The 20,392-nt window shown below is 48.6% G+C and overlaps 3 protein-coding genes across 4 annotated transcripts; all 3 read left to right on the top strand.

Annotated features, from left to right (window-relative positions):
* The first annotated feature begins 634 nt into the window (after positions 1-634).
* On the top strand, positions 635-4,103 carry CCL15 (C-C motif chemokine ligand 15). Of its 2 annotated transcripts, none has more exons than XM_060134778.1 (4): positions 635-738; positions 2,765-2,812; positions 3,292-3,406; positions 3,805-4,103. In XM_060134778.1, exons 1-4 carry the CDS (start codon positions 681-683, stop codon positions 3,941-3,943), a joined length of 360 nt encoding a protein of 119 aa, XP_059990761.1. In that variant the 5' UTR covers positions 635-680; the 3' UTR covers positions 3,944-4,103. The 2 variants fall into 2 exon arrangements, with proteins under 2 accessions (XP_059990761.1, XP_059990762.1); XM_060134779.1 differs by having other exon boundaries at positions 3,295-3,406.
* Positions 4,104-9,815: 5,712 nt separating this feature from the next.
* On the top strand, positions 9,816-13,358 carry LOC132511359 (C-C motif chemokine 14-like). The gene is made up of 3 exons (XM_060134485.1): positions 9,816-9,968; positions 12,567-12,681; positions 13,140-13,358. The coding sequence occupies exons 1-3, from the start codon at positions 9,881-9,883 to the stop codon at positions 13,282-13,284; spliced, it is 348 nt and encodes a 115-aa protein (XP_059990468.1). The 5' UTR covers positions 9,816-9,880; the 3' UTR covers positions 13,285-13,358.
* A 2,271-nt stretch (positions 13,359-15,629) lies between these two features.
* On the top strand, positions 15,630-19,375 carry CCL16 (C-C motif chemokine ligand 16). Its single transcript, XM_060135299.1, has 3 exons — positions 15,630-15,702; positions 18,212-18,332; positions 18,750-19,375. Exons 1-3 carry the CDS (start codon positions 15,630-15,632, stop codon positions 18,859-18,861), a joined length of 306 nt encoding a protein of 101 aa, XP_059991282.1. The 3' UTR covers positions 18,862-19,375.
* The last annotated feature ends 1,017 nt before the right edge of the window (positions 19,376-20,392 follow it).

Here is a 20,392-nt window from a genome sequence, read left to right on the forward strand (position 1 = left end):
ACAGGATTGACTTGATCTGATTTATATTTTAACAGGATCGCTCTGGCTGCAATGTTGATAATGAAGTGAAACAGGGCAAGGGCAGAGGAAGGAGACAAATTAGGAGGTTTTTGCAAGAATCCTGGTGAGAGATAAGGTTGGCTTGGACAAGATGGAGAGGGTAGATGTGGTGAAAAATAATAAGACTCTGGACACATTTTTGAAAGTAGACCCAAAAGTATTTATTAATGGATTGGATGTGGGGGTGAAACAAAGAGAGGGATAACATGACCGGGTTCACACGTTAGAGCATCCTCTCTGGTCACCCCTGATGACAGGCTGCTCATGCCCTTGAATGGGGTTAACTCCCGAGGAAAAAATTCTGGTTAAAGTATTCAGTGAACCTCCTAGAGGAAGTATCCTTCATAAACTAGTCCCTCCCTTTGCCTGTATCCATTGGGCAGTTGGGAAAACCTCAAGTCATCCTTGCCCTCTACTTCCTGTTACCTTCCCAGCCTTGTTCCCTTTTTTAGAAATAGTGTGTTGTCTGTTATTCAGCCAAAGAACAGCATTCTGACCTCCGCCTTGTGACTTCCTGGTCCCCTGTTCTTATAAATACAAGGGCAGAGCTGGGGTCTGGGGGAGTCAGAGAGCAGAGAGCCCAGGAGTCCTCAGGCTGGTACTGGCTGTGCACGGGGAAGATGAAGACCTCAATAGCTGCCCTCTCCTGCCTCATCCTTGCTGCCCAGGCTGCAGCTGGTGAGTTCAGTGAGCCTTCTCACAGGTGGGCAGGTGGATGGTGACCCTCAGTCCAGGGAGGAGACGCAGAGGGACACCTTTGTCCCAATAGGGATGTGATACTTGGTTAAAAGCAGCAGCAGTAGGTATAGACCTCTCCCTGCAGCCTTCGGTCCCTGGGGAAAACTGTATACAGGTGACTGGTCCCACCTGGGGAAACAATTCTCTCCCTTTCATGGCCAGAATTACATGACACTTTCTCTTAGCTGATATAGGACTATTATCAGCTACATCAAGAGAACTGTAGTAAAATTGTAAATCTGTAGAAAGAGGTATAGAATTCTATGATGTTAGAGTTATTATATACCCTCTGGTGTAAAACTATCATTTCAGGGAGGAAATTGGACAAGCCGGGCGAGTGACTCACCCAAGTCTACTTAACCACATTTATTTATTTATTTAACAAATAAATATCTAGTCCTTTCTGTGTGAAAGCAGGCACCGTTCTAAGTGTCTTACAGATATTAATACATTGGATCCTCCTAACAATGCTGTGGGGTAGACTATCAGCAAATTATATGGTTTTGCTTATTATTATTCTCATTTTACAAATGAGAAAGCTGAGGCATAGAAACCGTAGGTAATTTGCTCAAGATCACACAGCCATAAGTGGTGGCATTAGGATACAAGCTAGTTAGCAAGCTGTTATGGAAAGACATGTCATTTAAGACTTTATTTTGCAAGCCCCACACACATCATACCAAGCGTGTTGAAGTGTGTGCACATGCCTCATTTAATATAATTCATATGTAACTATATAAGAAATGAACTAAAAGTTTAGTTGTGTTTGCCTAATTAGCATAGTACAGGTCTACAACCCCTTATCAAAATCTCTGGGGCTAGATGTATTTTGGAATGCAGAATTTTTCAGGTTTTAAAAAGATAATAAAATATGACCCAGCAATTCCTTTTCTTGATATACCCAAAAAAATTGAAAGCAGATACATGAAGAGATACCTGTACAACCGTGCTAACAGCAGCATGAATTTTAATCTCCAAAAGGGGGAGGCAACCCAAGTGTCCACTGACAAACAAATGGATTGAAAAACAGGGTATATACATACAATGGAATATTATTCCGCCTGAAAAAATAAGGAAATTCTGATACATGCTACAACATGGATGAATATTGAAGACATAATGATAAGTGAGACAAGCCAGTCACAAAAGGACAAATAGTATAATTCCACTCATATGTGGTACTTCAAGTAGTTAAATTCAGAGACAGACAGTAGAATGGCGGTGGCCCAGGGGATGGGGTAGGGGGAAATGGGGAGTTATTGTTTAACGGGTACAGAGTTTCAGTTTTGCAAGAAAAAAGTTCCATGGATGGATTGTGATGAGTTGCACAATATGTGACTGTACTTAATGTTACTGAACTGTACACTTAGAGATGATTAAAATTGTATACTTTATATTATGTACATTTTATCACATTCTAAAAATATATATATTTTAAAAGGTAACACATACCTGGACGTTACTTAACATCCCAGACAGAGTCTGAGAGACACATTAACCAAACACAGTAATATTTCTGCAGCAAACACATTTACTCCTATGTTAAAGGAGTAAATAAAGCCTGTAGATAGCCTCACTTCACTTTGGGTGACATTGTACCACCAAATCATTTAATGAAACATTTGTCTGCTTCCAGAGTCCTGTGAATTCCAAAAATGTGTAGAAAGCATTGTGGACCGTATCACATTATGTAGCTAATCAACTGATTTATTTGTGTTGGATTTGCAATTTGCTTTTTGTATTCAAGTCAATAGAATGTTTTCATGTCTCAAACTTCTTCAAACGTTCCCTGAAAAGTCTCAGGGACTTGGTAGAGAAAATGGGTCTGGAGGCAGGTCTGGTCCAGTGGTCCAGCATCCTTGCCTCCCTACCAGGGGATGGGGTTGAGGAATGAGATAGATGGAGATGTTGAAACAACTGCTTCCCAGTAATTTTTCTTCCCTTCTCTACTGTTTCTCTCAAATAGAACACCTGATGCCGAACCTGAAGAACAAATACTTCATGTCTCACCGAGGTAAAGTTTTGTTATGGTATATATATATCTGCTCAATGGCTTCGGTCTACCTCGTTTACAGGGCCTGGGGGGAGAGGAGGGTCCTATGGGTGGTGAACATCTCCAAGGAATTTCAGGATGGGCCATGGGTCTACAGGTGGCCTCTTCCGTAGATGACTTCTATTCCACCTGGCTGTCCCAAGAGCTGGCTCATCTGGGGGAGGGGGGAGGGGTGTTCTCTGATGCCCCCTGCAGGCCTCAGACCCTTCCTCTTCTGGGAGGAATGGTCCTGCTCTGTTGTGGCCCCGCCTGGATGCCCTCCGACACACAGCTCAACCCTGGGGAGAGTGAAGCAAGGAGACACCAGCAAGTGCTGGCAGAGAAGGAAAACATCACTTTCGAGTCTTGCACCTTCTTACCCTTCCCAGTACTCAGGAGGAAAGGGGGAAAGGATCTAGTTTTCCTCAGACTCAGTCCTTAAGTGACCCTTTCTCTTGCAGCAGGCTTTCACCGCCCCACTGACTGCTGCACCTCTTACATCCAAGTAAAATTCCGATGTGTATTCATGAAAGATTATGTAGAAACGACCAGTGCATGTTCCCGGCCTGCTGTCATGTAAGTGCCAAGCTCACTGGCCATGTCTGGGGGTGTGGGGGGAGGCACCTGATGGATGGATGTCCAGAAAAGTCCCACCCTCTGGATCCTGCCAGGTCAGCTGAGGCTTATGTCCTCATTAGGATCCATCAGGTATGAGATGTTCCCAGGGAAGAGGGAAGCTAGGGAAGGAAGGAGAGAGCAGGAGGGACGCTGCCCAAGGAAACTCCATGAGTCACTAAGGGAGTCTCGGAGCCTGAGGGAGGGTCTCAGAGAGGGGCCACTGAGCTCCTGGCAGCAGAGAAAGGAAAGAACAGGCTGGGCCGAGTGGGAATCTGAGGGGCAGGGAGGATGGGCCTCCCCATTCCCATTTGCTGAACCCTCCTCTGTTTGTAATCTTTCCCCCCTTTGCTCCCCAGCTTCATCACCAAAAGGGAGCAGCGTGTCTGTGCTAACCCCAAAGATGAGAATGTTCAGAAATGCATGTTGGACCTGAAGCTAAGATCAGTGACCAAGGACCTGAGAACACTATCTCTTGAGAAGAGATACTTGAAGTAGGCCCCCTCACCTCCATCTCTCTAGCCCAGACTACCTCCTAGGTGGGCCCTGGCCTGAATTATTTTTTAAAAAGCAACAATTACTGTTCTGTTCTGGTTACAAAAGCAGTGCATTAATAAAGAGTATCCAATTTAACTTTAACTTTAAGAGGAAAAAGAATCTGTCGGAATTGCTGAACTTTGGATTTGCATTTTTGTCAAAACAAGACATCATAGTAGAGTTTTTTAAAAGCTAAAAACATGACATTCAAGTATAGATTGAATATGTGTCGAAGATGTATTTAACCCATTAATGAAGGAACAATTAAACTGATTCAAAGATCATCTGAGGAACAGAGGTTTATATAGTTATCGGGGATGGCATTCTGAAATGTTGTTAGAGAAAAACAAATTAATATCCTATAGGGCAGGGGTCCCCAACTCCTGGGCCATGGACCGGTACCAGTCCGCAGCCTGTTAGGAGCCTGGCTGCACAGCAGGAGGCAAGTGGCGGGTGAGCGAGAGAGCGAAGCTTCTGCCGCTCCCCAGTGCTCGCATTGCCACCTGAACCATCTCCCCTGCACCCCATCTGTGGAAAAACTGTCTTCCACAAAACCGGTCCCTGGTGCCAAAAAGGTTGGGGACCGCTGCTATAGGGCAATAAATCTGTAACTTTGGGGATTATCTTTTCTACTAGACAAAAATCCCTTGCATCTGTGCTTGGTAAAAAGCTACAAGTTACAAGACATAGAGAAGGAACCACAATAAGACGTGTAGGGGGGCAGACTTATGATGTAGTCAAGTCCTATACTCCCTGGTAGGTGACCCACAGACTGGAGAATAACTCCATTGCAGAGGTTCTCCCACAAGAGTGAGAGGTCTGAGCCCCACATCAGGCTCCCCAGCCCAGGGGTCCTGAACCAGGAAGACAAGCCCCCAGAGCATTTGGCTTTGAAGGCCAGCAGGGCTTAATTTTGGCAGTCCCAGAGAACTGGGGGAAATAGAGACCTTACTCTTTAAGGGCACACACAAAATCTCACAGGCCTTGGGACCCAGAGCAAAAGCAAACATTTGATAGAAGCCTCGGTCAGACCTACCTGCTGATCTTGGGGAGTCTCCCAGAGAGGCAGGAGGCAACCACAATCCTTGGGAGCTCCTCCTACCACGTGGACACTGGCGCTGGGGGGCACCACTGTGGAATCTTCCCTCTAGCTTATTGCTCCAGGATCCAGCCCTGCTCTGGCCCAACAGCTTGTAGGCACCACTGCTGGGACACCTCAGGCCAAGCAAGTCACTGGGTGGGAACACAGCCTCACCATCAGCAGACAGGCTGCCTTAAGACCCCCTGAGCCTACAGCCGCCTCTGGACATGGCCTCACCCACCAGAGTTCCAGAACTCAGCTCCACTTACCGGGGGGGCAGGCACCAGCCCCAGAATCCTCAGGGCCCCAGCTCTGCCCTACAGGAAGCCTGCTTTAGCCTCTGGACAAGCCTCACCCACCAGGGGGCAGACACCACATGCAAGAAAACCACAATCCCACGGCCTACAAAACCAGCCTGCCCACCAGCAGGCCAGATCCTACCTTGGGACCAGCTGGGCCTCAATCTTGCCCACTAGCAGGCCAACACAAGCTTTGGGACAACCCAGACATCATCACAGCCAATTTATCAGGACCTGCTCACCCCCACCACCAGTGATCTGACACCAGCTCTGGGACCCCTGAGCCCTGAAACCAGACTCCAGGATCCGGCTCTGCCTGCCAGTAGTCTGGCACTAACCCCAAGACCTGGCTTCGCCCACCAGTAGGCAGATAACACCCTGGAGTCTTCTAGATCCTGACTCTGCCCACCAGTGAGCCAGCACTAGCCCTGGGGCTCCCTGGAGTTCTGCAGTCAGCAGCCTTGTGACCAGGCCCTACTAACCAGCAGCCAACAGCTCCATACAAGGCAGAACCTGGCAAACAAAGAGACCAGGGCCAACTAAGCCTATCAGACACCCACATAGCCCGCCACAACAGAAGGAACCACACAGCCCCCACAGGGGGAACCCCTAGAGCACACAGCTTGGATGATGAGAGGGGCATGTACGGCTGGGATGCACAGGACATCTCCTGCGGAAGGCCACTTCTCCAAGGTTAAGAAATATAATTCATGTACCAGATACCTAAAAATACAAACAGCAACTTAGGCAAAATGAGGTGACTGAGGAAGATGCACCAGACAAAGCAACAAGATTAAATAAATCTCAGAAGAAGAACTAAGTGAAGTGGAGATAGGCAATCTACCCAAGAAAGAGTTCAGGGTAGCAACTGTAAAGATGACCAAAGAACTTGGGAGAAAAATGGATGCACAGAGCAAGAAGTGAGAAGTCGGGCTTCCCTGGTGGCGCAGTGGTTGAGAGTCTGCCTGCCGATGCAGGGGACACGGGTTCGTGCCCTGGTCCGGGAAGATCCCACATGCCACGGAGCGGCTGGGCCCGTGAGCCATGGCCGCTGAGGCTACGCGTCCGGAGCCTGTGCTCCGTAATGGGAGAGGCCACAACAGTGAGAGGCCCACGTACCGCAAAAAAACAAAGAAAACCCCACAGAAATTCTGATTCAGTAGGACTAGGTGGGGCAAAGAATCAGCATTTCCACCAAGTTCCCAGGTAATGCTGATGCTGCAGAGTGGAGTGGAAATTTGAAGAGGAACTCTCACTCTCAACACTGTAACTTCAGCATTGTTTGCAACTTTTATATAAAGCACATATTTCTTTAGTAACCAAAAACTAATTTCAAAGAATTGAAAAAAAAAGCATCTTCATTGTCTTTTCAAGGACAAACAACAAAATGGGCCGGCTTTTGACTTGTGTTAATTCTTGATTGTTTTCATGATGAAGCTTATCAAAGCTACTTAATTATAAAAGAAATATACAATTGGGAAAAGTTTAAATATGGCTAAATAAGTCTGACAACCAATTTTGAATTTTTAAAAGTAAAAATCTTAGAAGGGCAAAATAACTAGAAAAATATGTGCTTTAAAGCTGTAAAAAGAAAAATCCATATTTTTACTATTTCACTTTTAGAACCACAGACAAGACTTTTAAAGTAAAGGAAAAAAAAGATTTTAAAAGTAATATAGCTCATTCCCTTTTCTCTTGGTGTGAGCCAGTGCTTGGACAGAGGGCATGACCCACTTGGTTGAGGCCGGTGGAGCTGGAAGACTTCTCACACACAGGCAATGAAGCAAAGAAGTAAACATATTAAGGGTCCCACCCACCCTTTCTATATTATTCAATTTTTTTTTTAATCAGTGCATATGTGTTGCTTTGAAAAACATTTTTAACATTTTTTAAAATAATTTTATTTATTTATTTTTGGCTGCATTGGGTCTGGGCTGCTCTGCGCGGGCTACTCTTCATTGCAGTGCACGGGCTTCTCATTGCAGTGGCTTCTCTTGTTGTGGAGCACGGGTTCTGGACACACGGGCTTCAGTAGTTGTGGCATGTGGGCTCAGTAGTTGCGGCTCGTGGGCTCTACAGCACAGGCTCAGTAGCTGCGGCACACGGGCTTAGTTGCTCCGCGGCATGTGGGATCTTCACGGACCAGGGCTTGAACCCGTGTCCCCTGCATTGGCAGGCAGAATCTTAACCACTGCGCCACCAGAGAAGTCCGATATTTTTAACATTTTTTAAACAGGCACTGCATACTCACCAGTGAGCAGCAGGAGAACCTTTAAGGTCTCTGATTATGTTGCCACTGAAGTCCATTCATCCCACTGTTTTGCAATTTTCATTTACTTTTTTGAGTCCCTCTTCACGCTATGAGTCCTCTGAAGTCAGGGTCACCTCCAAGCCTAGCCCATGATATTATGGCAAAGAAGTGATGTGGTCACTAAACCCATTCTCTCTTGTCCCTGGGCACACAGATGATCTATATTTTCCTTACCTTTGTCATTAAGTTGGAGCCAGGTGACTTCATTTTGTCCATGGAGTGTAAGTGAAAGTAATTTATACTATTTCCAGAACTGGGCCATAAAAATCTGCCCATCCCTCTCTGCTTCTCCCTTTTTGTAGTAAACTTGGAGGCCTCTTGTGGAAAATGGCGGCATTACAAGATAGAAGAAGACTTGGTCCCTGAATGGGTGCATGAAGCAGCCTTCTCCAACACATTCACACTCATCCCACTGGCCCACACTGGACTGTGACATGAGCCAGAAATAAACCTTCATGTAATGAATCCCCTGAGATTTAGGGGTTGTTCATTATAGCAATGAGCGTAACCAGACTAATGTGGGTAGGAATTCAATAACTGCTTGAAAAATAAAGGACTTTCCTGTAGAGATCCTAGCAACAACTTGGCAAGTAGGCTAGTCTCCACAAAAACAAAGTAATCATTATTTCTTCCCAACTCATATTCTTCCCAGAAACATCTTGTTTCCTTAGATTGTTCCTAACGACAATTGTTATCACTTGACTTGAGGAGTTTAAATAGTGTTATTATTGATAACAAATACAGAACATTTTGAATAAATTACTGTCTTGGCACCTAAGCATGAGAATTCAGCTGTTTCCTGTGAGATATACATACTTAGACCAGCTCAATTCATCCTTCTTCTAAAACATATACTTACAGATCACTTGCTATCTGCTAGGCCTGCCCTGCCCTGACGAGTGGAGGAGAGAAGATGGAAACAGCCTTCTAACCACAACAGCAAGAATAGGGCAAGTTCCCCCAGGAAGAGCACCGTCAAGGCCACTGGACGGAGAGCGTGAAGAGGTGGGTCTGTCCTGCATCCAAATCATTTCGTGAACATGAGCAAGTCTCTGGCCCTTCCTGAGCTCCAGTTCCTCCTCAGTAAATAGCCTGTTTAGACAAATCTAAGGATGACACAAGGTGCACCTTCACAGAAAGCACCTCAGTCACATGATGCACGGACACGGCCTCAGAACCAGTTCCAACACTGAGCGCCAGTCCACCACTAATCAGTGAAACCTGCTAGCCATCCCTGAATGAAGCATTTTCTAGGTTCCCATCAACCTTTTCTGTAATGAAAGTCAGAAACTGGGAGAAGGTCCCAAAGGGATCCACTCTCTGAACTCAGAAAGGTCTCAGAATAAAGGTTTTCTAGAGAAGCCAAGCCAGGCAGGACAGTTTTAGAGACAGCTCGTTGGGGGCTCCTGCATTTCTTCTCCACGGCGGAGTGATTAAGGACACAGACTTGGGAGCCAGACTGCCTGAGTTTGAAGCCCATTCCACTTATCAACTGTCAAATCTCGGGGGAGTAATGGATGCTTTTTGCTCAGTTTCCTCAACTACTGATAAAAGGCTTAAAAGGGCTAATTGTCATGAAGCGTTTGGGACAGCAGCTATTGCGTATAGCAACCCTTAAAGTATAATGCTTGTTAAATAAATGATCTGCTGAGCACCGTGACACTTCTTCACCCCAGGGGACAGTGAAAGGCTGGGGAGGAGGTAGAGAGACAAAGGTTCTGTTGAAGAGCTTAAGTGAGGATTTCTTAGACCTGATGTGGGGACTCCAGACCTCATCCTGTTGCCCCAAATCCCCTCCAATCTCCAGACCCCAAACAGCCTTGTTCTGAGGCCAGGAACCAGAATTGGGCACAGGACACATCCCAGCCTTTGAGATCTTTCACTGAATCTGAGACAGTCTCCTCTACCACTGTGCTCATGGTCGCCCTACGACTAAGGAAGAGCTTATATCAAAGGGTTAAACGTACTCCCACTGGGGATGGAGGTCAATTTCCTCCCTGAAACTTAGCTCTCTGTGCTTCCTTCACTCTACCGTCAACAAATGCGCAGGATATGAAATTGCTGAGAAGTCTATTTTGAAATCTTAGTTCCCCTATTTAAAAAAATATATGTTGCCTCAATGAACATTTCTCAAAACCTCAGCCCAGGAGCCTCCAAAGCCCCTACCAGGCCAGCTCTCCTCCCGCAGCCACTCCCTTCACAGGAGGATGAGGGTCTGCATGGCAGCCACATCCCTCCCCCTCCTGCTTGTCCTCATCACCGTCGCCCTGGGGTCCAAGACTGAATCTGATTCAAGTGAGTGCAATACCTTCCAACCTGGTTCTTGTGGGTTAACAAGCACGAGTAGGGTTGCCGGGGATACAAGGAGAAAGGGGCTCTAGAAGGAGGTCTGGTGTCTTCTTTTTTGTGTTATTGAAGTACAGTTGCTGTACAATGTTATATAACTTACAGGTGTACGATAGAGTGATTCACAATTTTTAAAGGTTATACTTCATTTATAGTTATAAAATATTGACTGTATTCCCCATGTTGTGCAATATATCCTTGTAGCTTGTCTTATACCTAATAGTTTGTACCTCTTAACCCCCTACCTCTACTTTTCCCCTCCCCACTGGTAACCACTAGTTTTCTCTCTATATCTGTGAGTCTGCTTCTTTTTTGTTATATTTACTAGTTTGTTATATTTTTTAGATTCCACATATAAGGGATATCCTACAGTTATTTGTCTTTCTCTGTCTGACTTATTTCACTTAGCGTAATGCCCTCCAAGTCCATCCATGTTGCTGCAAATGTCAAATTTTCATTCTTTTTTATGGCTGAGTAGTATTCCGTTGTATGTATATAAGGTCTTGTGTCTTCCTCACCCTGTGCGGGATGAGTCCCCTTCCTGTCAATGCCATGTGCCTGGCAGTGAGGCCAGGCTATCTCTTCACTCCCTCAATTCACCTCTCTTTGCCGTTAAGCAAAAGACTGGCTCATCCCATTTGGGGTCATTATCCCCAGGGAGACTGAGGAACAGTATTTGGAGCCTGTCGAGGCCACTATGTCCATTTACCTCCTGGGATTTGCACCCAGGCTGCTTCCAGGGTCCTCCCTACCCCACGAGTGCAGCATCTTTTAGTTATGTGGTAGGGGGAAATGCAACAGTTGGGGGTGTCCCCAGGCCACCTTTTTTCAGCTTATTTCTTAAGATGAGCTGCCTTTACAGCAGCCAAAACTATTCCTCACTTTGCAATTTTACTTTATTTCCTTTTCAGAAACTGAAGGGAAACATAGAAGGCTGTTGAAATAAAACTAGACTAAAGTTGACGGAATCTGGACAGTTTGATTTGCCTCTCTGAGAATTCACTCAGACAGCTCAGAGGAATGCAGTGGCAGTGGTTCCCGGGGACCAGTGGGTCCCTTATTTCACTCTTTGGGGAGTGAGGATGCTGCTGGCAATGGTGCTGGATAAGAGGACCAGCCCTTCCCTTTCCACCCAAGCACCCGGTCACTGTCGGTGACCCCGAGGTCATCGCTGTGCACACCCACATTTCTGTCCAGGTTGGTCACATAACATGCACAGCCCCAATCACTGCACCTGCTAACTGCAGGGTCCTTGATCTGAAACGCCCTTCCTGCTACCCCCATAATTCAATCTTGGTGTGACTTTGCTGTCACCCCCTTGCACCTCCTGTAAGAGCCATGAAATTTCAGAATCAAAAAATAACTGAAAAATAGTGATTTTTTAGAAAGTGTTTTAGATCAGGAAACCTTCTCTTCAAGCAAAATCTCACACAGGAGGCCCAAAATGTAAAACAGACAAAAAGGCTGATGGGGTCTTATACCCAAGACTGAACTCCCAAGTGCATCAGTGCCTCCAGGAAACTTCATGTAAAGACCACCAATCCAGTTAACCGCCTCTTCACAGATGGGGAGACTGAGGAGGGAATGAGGGGTGAGGGGCGCAAAGCCAGCAGAGGTGAGGTGGGGTGTCCTGCAGATCTGGGTGTCCTGGCCCCCGGGCCATTGTCTTCGGGGCTTGGTATGGGCATCCTGCCCTCTTTGCAGGGAACGGGCAGGATGGGGACACTGGGAGGGGCAGGGTCTGCATTCCCAAATGGCATGTATCCCAATCCCTGTTGGGATTTCTTCCCACATCCCTCCTTTTTGGAGCATCTCTGCCAGCTGCCCCCAGGGATGGCGTGGGCTCGCTGAGATCTAGGCTTTGCTGCTCTTCCATCTGGAGTTCAAAGTCATCAGCCAGTCCTTCTGGGGTGGGGATGTGGGGGTGGAGAATGGAAAGCAGAGTGATCACTAATGAAGGAAGAGGGAAAGGGGAGCCCCGGGAAGAGTCTGAAGGGGAGACCAGAGGACTGAGTTTTTTCTACAGCCCTCTCTTGGAATTCTGGGGGCTGTCCCCTCCTTCCTTCCCTCTTCCACCTGCTCGGGGGCAGAGGCAGCCAGCAGCTGTCACCTTTAACAAATGTCCCGATCTGGGACTTCCCTGGTGGCGAAGTGGTTAAGAATCCGTCTGCCAATGCAGGGGACACGGGTTCGAGCCCTGGCCCGGGAGGATCCCACATGACGTGGAGAAAAAAGCCCGTGCGCCACAACTACTGAGCCTGTGCTCTAGAGCCCGTGAGCCACAACTACTGAAGCCCGTGCGCCTAGAGCCTGTGCTCCGCAACAAGAGAAGCCACCGCAATGAGAAGCCCGCGCACCGCAGCCAAGAGTAGCCCCCGCTCGCCGCAACTAGAGAAAGCCCGCGCGCAGCTTTCTCTAGTCTCTCTTTCTTCGCGTTGCGAAGACCCAACGCAGCAAAAAATAAACAAATAAAATAAATAAGTTTATTTAAAAAAACCAAACAAACAAGTGCCCTGATCTCAGCTTCCCTCCATGCTTTCTCCTCAGGAGGACCTTACCACCCCACCGAGTGCTGCTACAGCTACCTGACCCGGCCAATCAGGAAGCACTGGATTTCACGCTATTATGAGACCGGCGGCCTGTGCTCCAAGCCTGGAATTGTGTAGGTGGCACCCATACACCACACTGGGGGAGGGGGAGCCAGCAGGGCCCGGGTAGGGGAGAGGAGGGCAGGGAGAACACAGAATGGGTGCTCCCCAGGGTGCTTCTCAGGAATGTCCACGCAGGGAGAGGCAGTCGGGAGGGAACCTGGGGGCTTCTGGGCTGTCTGGGGCCCGCTGGGGCCAGGAGGAAGCTGGTGCCATGGATGGGGAGGTGTGGGGGAGGGGAAGGGAGGCAAGGGGCACTTCCTGGGTGGGGACACCGAGACTAGATGGGCCCAGGGGCCCTGAGGGGCTGAAGGGCATGCCTCAGAAAGGACGCTGGCCCTGGGCTACCTCTCACTAAGGAAGGAGAACCAGTCTGGGTTGGATGAGGAATTTGTGAGGAAGGGAGGATGGGCTCTTGCTTCCTGGCTGCTGGACCCTTGGTTTGTCATCCTTCTCCCCTCTTGTTCCACAGCTTCATCACCAAAAATGGCCGTCAATTGTGTGCCAACCCCAGCGATGACTGGGTCCAGGACTATATCAAAGGAGCTGGAGGAGATCTGAGTGACCCAGAAGTAGCGGAGAAGGACACAGCTCAGAATTTAAAGAGATGGGGCTGAACTCCACTCCCAATTTAGCCCCAGACACCTCCTGGGAGCTGCCCTGCCTTGAATTAAAGACCATCATGCCCTTCCCTGCACTCGTTCATTTCTACTAAATTGCCCATTGGCAGTAGACTTGAGGACACTGGTGAGCCCAGCTCAGGGTGGCACTCTCAGCCTCAAGCATCACTCTGCAAAAGTTTGGCCAGAGCCTGGTGCCAAAAAATGGGTCAGGTCTCCGATGGAGGTAGAGGAAAACTGAGCAGAAAATGAGGAAGACAGTGTAAAAGCTATCTTTACACAATAACAACCACAATCATAACAGATTCCATTTTTGTAGCGCCGTCTATATTCTAAGCACTCTGCTAAGCAGTTTGTGTGCATTATCTTATTTAAGCTTCACAAGTGTAAAGCTAAGAATTATCACCTGATTTTGCAGGTAAATCTTCATAAAGGCCTCTCTATAGCAAACTCCATAGTCTTTTTCTGGGCTGGTCTCAAGGCCTCTGTTCCCTGCTGACTGGGATAGGAATGACTCATGGAAATATTTTATCCAATTCTTGCCCATCCACTTACATACATCAGGTTGCACTCTATTGTTTTACTCAGTTTTGTGTCCTGCACAAGGCATAGCAAAAAGCCTGACCCACACCAGGTGCTCAGGAAATGGATAGATGGATGGATGGTGGATGGATAGTCAGATGGGTAGATGGATGGATGGATGGATGGTGGATGGATGGGTGGATGGATGGGTAGATGGATGGATGAATGGATGGTGGATGGATGGGTGGATGGATGGGTAGATGGATGGATGCGTGGATAGATGGAATGATTCAGGAGTCAAGAGGAAGCTTATGCTCCAGGAATAACACTCAACTGCCCCCAAAGGGGGGGACGCCCCCATCTTCCAGGTTCAAGAAGGAGCTCTGCATACAAAGAGGAAGAGCACATCCAGTGTAGGCACTATGACCACCCTTCCTGGCCTCCAGCCCTCCACAGACAAGGGCCAGGAGGGTGCCTGCACACTGAAGGTATAGCAGACTTCCTCAGACCTTCTCTCCTCCATAAACAGAGGTCAATGGGGTATCTCACACACGTACCCTCCCTAGCTTCATAAAAAGCCACAGCTTCACCACCACTGACTGTCTTGAACACACCAGGACTAACTGCATTGTATGTTTTTTTCCTGTTTATAAGCAGTCATGCCAAACAGCAAGCCCCACAGGTATCTTCATAGTCCTTGTTTTTCCCCTGCCTCCCTCTACTCCCATCTCCTGAAACACTCCCTCACATCTCTAAAACTCACAGTGCATCAAAGGCAAAATCCCCTGTATCTTTCATTTCTTCTCTGCACGCTGCCTTCAGCCTGGAACAGGGCTCTGAGGCAGTCTGAAGAGCTAAGATGCTGAGGGGCAGGTCCAGGCTTAGACAAAGGTGGGGGTGGGCCGCAGCTGGAACTCCGGACCCAGAAGCAGGTTGTCAGGTTCATGAGGTTGGGGTGCCCTCTGCTGGCCATGATTGGCCATGGTGGCAGATTGGATTAACCCACACTGAGGGCACCCAGAAGGGATCAGCTAATTAGACGTAAAACTGGTTCCGAGTACAAGGTCCAAAGAGATAAATGAGAACATTGATAAATAAGCCAAACATTTCAGCAACAAACAGGGGCCCAAGGATGAGGCACTGTGGGGGCTGGGGGGTGGTATTTGTAGCATAATCTGTGACAAGAAAGAGTGTGAGCTCAATCATGTGTCCTTGGTGGGGGTGGACACACATCCTTTTCCGAGGGCACTAACCCTACCCTTGCCTCGGTCTGTGTTCTCTCTAATCCGGCTTTCTGTTTGCCCTCCCAAAGACCGATCACCTGGGGAAATAGTCAGTTCAACCCTCCTCCCTCCTCCTTCCCCAACATGGAGATGGGGGCAGGGAACATGGTGAAACCGCACGGATCTGGTTTTCAGGACTGCCTATCTGTTTCCTACCCATGTGACCTTGGACAATTTATTTAACCTCTCTAAGCCTCAGTGGCCTCATTTGCAAAATGGGAGTGAAAATCTCTACTCCCCGCTGGGAGGATTAAGTGAAGTGGGGTATGCCAGGTGCTGACACATGGCACGTTCTCCACACTTTCCCTTTCTCTCTTTTTTCCTTCACACGGATTCAAACCTTACCGAATTCAACTCTGCTCCAGACCCCGCCCTCCACCGCCCTCCCCTTCAGCAAACACCGAGGGAGGGGCCGTTGTCTCTCCTCCTCCGCCCGCTAAAGTGGTCAGAGTCCAGAGAGCTGAGGGCCCAGCGTGGATGACCAGGAAGGAGACTGTCTCCGTTCAGCCTCCGAAGCCCAACTGCCCCACTGAGAGGATGAAGGTCTCCGCGGCTGCCCTCTCTCTCCTCAGCTCACCATTACTTCTGCCATTCACAGCCAGGCAAGTGAGTCCACCTGTCCCTGAAGGGCGGCAGTGAGAAAAGGGAACGGGGCAGCGGGCAGCAAGGTGATGCTAAGAGTGCTGTCAGGTCTCTGTCACCAACCCCGGGGCTCTCCCCTCCTGCACACAGAGCTGCTGCCTTCAAACTCTTCGCTTTGTAAGTAGAGCTGAGCTGTGGTCCAGATCCTTCTGGGGTTGGGCAGTTTCAGGAAGCTGGGTCAAGGTTACATCAGGAATCCCAAAGACAGACAGCAGGAATGATCATTTAGGAGGAAAAGCCAAGGAAGAAGCAGAAGAGATAATAATAAATGTACGCAATGAGGAGGGAGGCAAGGCAAGTGGATGAAAAAAGCCATAGATCCTCTGGGAGGGCAGGATGAAGGGTCAGGGATGAGTGATGTTTGAGGCTAAGCCCAGGAACGGGGAGTCTGAACCTAGACACCCCTTGCTCGCAGTGTCTGTTGTAGTTTGCTGGGACTACCACGGCAGCCAAAAGAAGTCCTGGTGGGATGCCCACGTGTACCATTTGCGGGTTTCTGGGCCCCTATCTCCATCCCCCAGCCTAGGACTAAATAAAGTCTGGAGAAAAGAGAAAAGGGGTTGAAGGAAGTTGAGAGGTTTTGGAACTATGGGATGCTTGGGACCTATTGAGAATGGGGCTTGTTTTGCCCACCCCCTAACCCTGCCTCTACCATCATTTATGAGGGCTGGTGACAGGGACGGGACCAAGGCACTCAGGCCTTCTACATACCCGCCTCCAACTGCCCCAGCCCTTCCTTTGTCCCTAAGGCTGCCCTTGGCATATAGTCTGGCCAGATTCTGCCTGTGTAAACACTCAGGGGAGCGAGGGTCACACACACCATGTAATCTGCCCACACGCTCTCAGGGTGCCCCTGGTCTTTGTAAACGTTGCCTTGAGAACCAGGGCCACTGTGGGTAGAGGTGCCTCTGGTGGGTGGGACGGGGCAACAGTGCCCTTCGGGAAGGTCAAGCAGGAAGAGAAAATGGCCCACCCAAAGCACGGGTCAGGCAAATGATTCTCTCGAGAAGTCTCAGGCTTTGCCACCAGCTGGAAGCGAGGGTCAGGGATTTGCACTCTGCAGGTTTGGGGGCCGGGTGAGGTGATATCCCCAACTGATGAGCAGTCAGGGGAGCCCAAGGGAGACACAGTGATAACCCAGCCAAGTCTCGTATCCTGCGAGCGTCAGAGAGAGGGGGAAAGAGCCATTTCCAGGCCAGAAGAGTGGCCGTTACAACCATTAGCTCTTCATTACAGCAAGCGCTGAGTCTTTCTGTGCCAGACTCTGAGTCAAGGGCTTTACAAGCATTCTCTCAACTAATCCTCACCACGATCCTAGGACGTAATTTTTTTTTTTTTTTTTTGCGGTACGCGGGCCTCTCACTGTTGTGGCCTCTCCCGTTGCGGAGCACAGGCTCCGGACGCGCAGGCTCAGCGGCCATGGCTCACGGGCCCAGCCGTTCCGCGGCATGTGGGATCCTCCCAGACCAGGGCATGAACCCATGTCCCCTGCATCGGCAGGCGGACTCCCAACCACTGCGCCACCAGGGAAGCCCCTAGGACGTAATTTTTTACCCTCGTTTAATGGCTAAAGACACCCAGAGATTAAGAAATTTGCCCATGATTCAAGTCACTAAGTCGAGACTCCAGCCCAAGCTGTCTGACTCTGAAGCCTAAATATAAGCCTTTTCCTCCTGCCCTGACTTCTGCTCATCTCCCCATCTCAGCCTCCTCCCTGACCTCAGCCTCTCTGGTGCCTCTAGCACAGAATCCAGGCTCCCTATCACAGCTCAGAAGAGGTGTGGCCCTCCCCTCCCTCGTCAATATCCTCCCTTCCTACACCTTCCTTCCCACCTTGCATTGCAGCCTCCTGGAACTGTTCCGTTCCCCCAGACACACTGGGCTTCCCCCACCTCAGGCCTCCATACATTTCTTTTTTCCAGATCCCACAACCCCTCTGTCTGCCTAAATCCTACTCATCCTTCAGGAATCAACTCAGGCACCACCTGCTGTAGGACTTCTTCCTCAACCACCCAGGCTGGGTTAGGTACCCCTCATTCTGTTCCCATAGCATCTTGTGTCAAATTCTACTCTATCCCAGACCACGTTCTATTGTAGCGTTTATCTTTTCACTTTCCCTTTTTACCCAGACTGGTCTGTAAGGTACACAAGAGCAGTGACTGTGTCTTCCTCATGTTCTGAACCCCATAGAGCCTGGCGTGTAATAGGAGCTCAATATGTGTTTGCCAAGTCAAGTTCATCAGCAAATGTGATTACCCCAGTCCTCTGTACTGGGTGACACTCAGTCCAGAGGCTGCAGGTTCTACAGAAGGTTCAGCTTTTTCACTTTCTCCATTATCCATCAGCCTACCATCAGTCCCTGCTGATAAATGGCTTTGCCATCAGAAAAGCGGCATGCAAGAGATGGGACATGGAAGTGGGCAGCCATGGGCTCCCTCTCTACCTCCTTGGCTCAGCATTCTATGTCATTCCCTCAGAAATTCCTGAGTCGGTGAACCCTCCACCCGCCTGCTGCCTGAAGTATCATGAGAAAGTATTGCCAAAAAAAGTGGTGGTGAGATACAGAAAGGCCCTCAACTGCTACCTGCCAGCAATCATGTAAGCACCGCTCTGCAGACATTTCTATGGAGAGGGAAGGGGAGCCCAAGGCTGGAATGGGGTGCACAGAACCAAGTCTCCATGCTAGAACAGGGGAACAGTGGTTAAGGGCCTGGGCTTTGACTCTCACAGGACAGGCCTGGGTTTCGTTCTTGATTTTTGCCACTTATAGTTGTGTGGCCCAAGAAATGGTGGCCATAATGAAACCCACGCCTGAGGGTCTAGGCTGAGTGGGGAAGGGGCTGAATGAAGAGATGAGGTCTAGAGGCCAGAGAGGGAGGCCTTCTGAGGGGACCCAGGTGGGGGAGGCCTAGGGAGGTGGTACAGGGCATGAGGCAAGCCCGCTGTGAGCTAGAAGTGTCGACTGGACCCCCAACATACTCTATGACCCATGACAGTCTAACTCTGCCTCCACAGCTTCATCACCAGAAGGAAACGAGAGATCTGTACCAACCCCAATAACGAACGGGTCCAAGAATACATCAAGGATCCCAGACTACCTTTGCATCCTTCCAGGAAGTTGGTCTAGGTTATTAACATTATTCGATCTGAGAAAGGTCAGCCCCAGATCCTCAACTGCCCATGGTGGTCAGGCCTCAATGGGAGCCCAAGTTTGGGGGAAAAATGGTGCAACCCTGTGAAAATGCAGGCAGCCTTGTGGTCTGAATGACAGAGTTACATTCAGAGAAGCAGGCCAGTGATCCCACAAAGTAAAGTTTCAAATATATTCTCAATCTCTGGAGGACATGCCAAAGTTAAGGGAGGAGAGCAGGGATACATTCTTAATGCACAGAAAAGCATCTTTCACATCCTCCTCCTTGCTCTGCTTTCAGATCCTCACATCACTCCAGCCGTTCTAAATGATCAGACCACCTCTGGCCTCTCACTCACTGAGACCCAGAGGACTCAAGACTTTTCCTGTCCACCCTTATCCCTTTTCTAGGTCTCTTTTTTCTTCTATTATCTTTTCTTTTAAAAAATAACTTTTTTCTTAGCAGGCCAGGGTGGGAATATTCAAATACTAGTGATTTTTGTCCCTGTTGCAGAGGTTTTGCTGGATCCCCTGATATCGGGTCTTCCCCAGGGTGACGTGTGTATAGACAGTGCCAAAACAGAAAAGGAGGTGTGAATCCCTAGCTCCCACTCTAAGCTTTGCATGGCAAGGGAAGGGCATTAGACCAGGTTGGGGATAAAAATCTTGATCTAAAATGCAACCATTCAATAAATAAAATTTGCTTTATTGCCAACTTGATTTCTAATTTCCTGCCTGCTTTCTGCTAGGGTGGCAGAAACTTAATCAAAGTTTTTGCAGGGGCTTCTCCACATTCGCCTGAGAAATTTGTCAATTTGGGGGACTGGAAAGTTTACACGGTACCAAGCCCAGACATATATACCCAATCTCCCCTTCTCCCTACCCCTCTGTCCCCAGCTCAACAACAGGGAGTGGACTCAGACAAAATCCAACATTCCTGCAAAATGGTGTTATGCAGGCAAAGCAAAATCAGGCAACTAAAGCTACTTAATTAGAGAAACAAATAAATTTGCTGAAGTGATCATTCTGAAGACTGGCCATCCAAAGACTTGGATTCTGATAAACTGACCCATGCCTGCCCCCAGTGGCCCCCAGTGGTACTGCATCATCCTGCCTCCCTGCCACCCCACCACAACTGAAGCTAATCGATCCAGATGGCCACCTGACTCCAGATGGCCAATGAGACTCTCTCTTAGAAAGATGAAATTTGGACCAGAGAAACGAGTACTGGTTGCTGTTCGAGCATCGTCCCGAAGGAAGTTCATTGTCCCTATGAACTCATCCACTGAAGCCCCTGGAGCTGCCCTACTTCCTGTCCCCACTCCAGGCTTGGAGGTTTGGTTAATCTCAATTCCATGAGATGCCCCAGCATTCCTCCCACTATTCCTGTTTTGTTTTAATTCCTAAAGGACCATGGTGGCATTTAGCATCTCCAGAATAACTTTTCGTTGGTTTAGGTCAGTTCTGGTTTGTGTGTGTTAAAACATTCGCAACATTTTTACCATGTTTAAGTGTACAATTCAGTGGC

The sequence above is a fragment of the Lagenorhynchus albirostris genome, chromosome 20 (assembly GCF_949774975.1).
Source record: "Lagenorhynchus albirostris chromosome 20, mLagAlb1.1, whole genome shotgun sequence".
Taxonomy (NCBI): Eukaryota; Metazoa; Chordata; class Mammalia; order Artiodactyla; family Delphinidae; genus Lagenorhynchus; species Lagenorhynchus albirostris.

Bases quoted from the DNA above. Each gene is read 5' to 3' on its own strand.
- CCL15 (XM_060134778.1), top strand. From the start codon at position 681: ATGAAGACCTCAATAGCTGCCCTCTCCTGCCTCATCCTTGCTGCCCAG. The intron at 739-2,764 runs GTGAGTTCAGTG...TCTCTCAAATAG, and splicing joins TGCTGCCCAGGCTGCAGCTG to AACACCTGATGCCGAACCTG. The intron at 2,813-3,291 runs GTAAAGTTTTGT...TTTCTCTTGCAG, and splicing joins ATACTTCATGTCTCACCGAG to CAGGCTTTCACCGCCCCACT.
- LOC132511359 (XM_060134485.1), top strand. From the start codon at position 9,881: ATGAGGGTCTGCATGGCAGCCACATCCCTCCCCCTCCTGCTTGTCCTC. The intron at 9,969-12,566 runs GTGAGTGCAATA...CTTTCTCCTCAG, and splicing joins CAAGACTGAATCTGATTCAA to GAGGACCTTACCACCCCACC. The intron at 12,682-13,139 runs GTAGGTGGCACC...CTTGTTCCACAG, and splicing joins TGCTCCAAGCCTGGAATTGT to CTTCATCACCAAAAATGGCC.
- CCL16 (XM_060135299.1), top strand. From the start codon at position 15,630: ATGAAGGTCTCCGCGGCTGCCCTCTCTCTCCTCAGCTCACCATTACTT. The intron at 15,703-18,211 runs GTCCACCTGTCC...TCATTCCCTCAG, and splicing joins ATTCACAGCCAGGCAAGTGA to AAATTCCTGAGTCGGTGAAC. The intron at 18,333-18,749 runs GTAAGCACCGCT...CTGCCTCCACAG, and splicing joins TGCTACCTGCCAGCAATCAT to CTTCATCACCAGAAGGAAAC.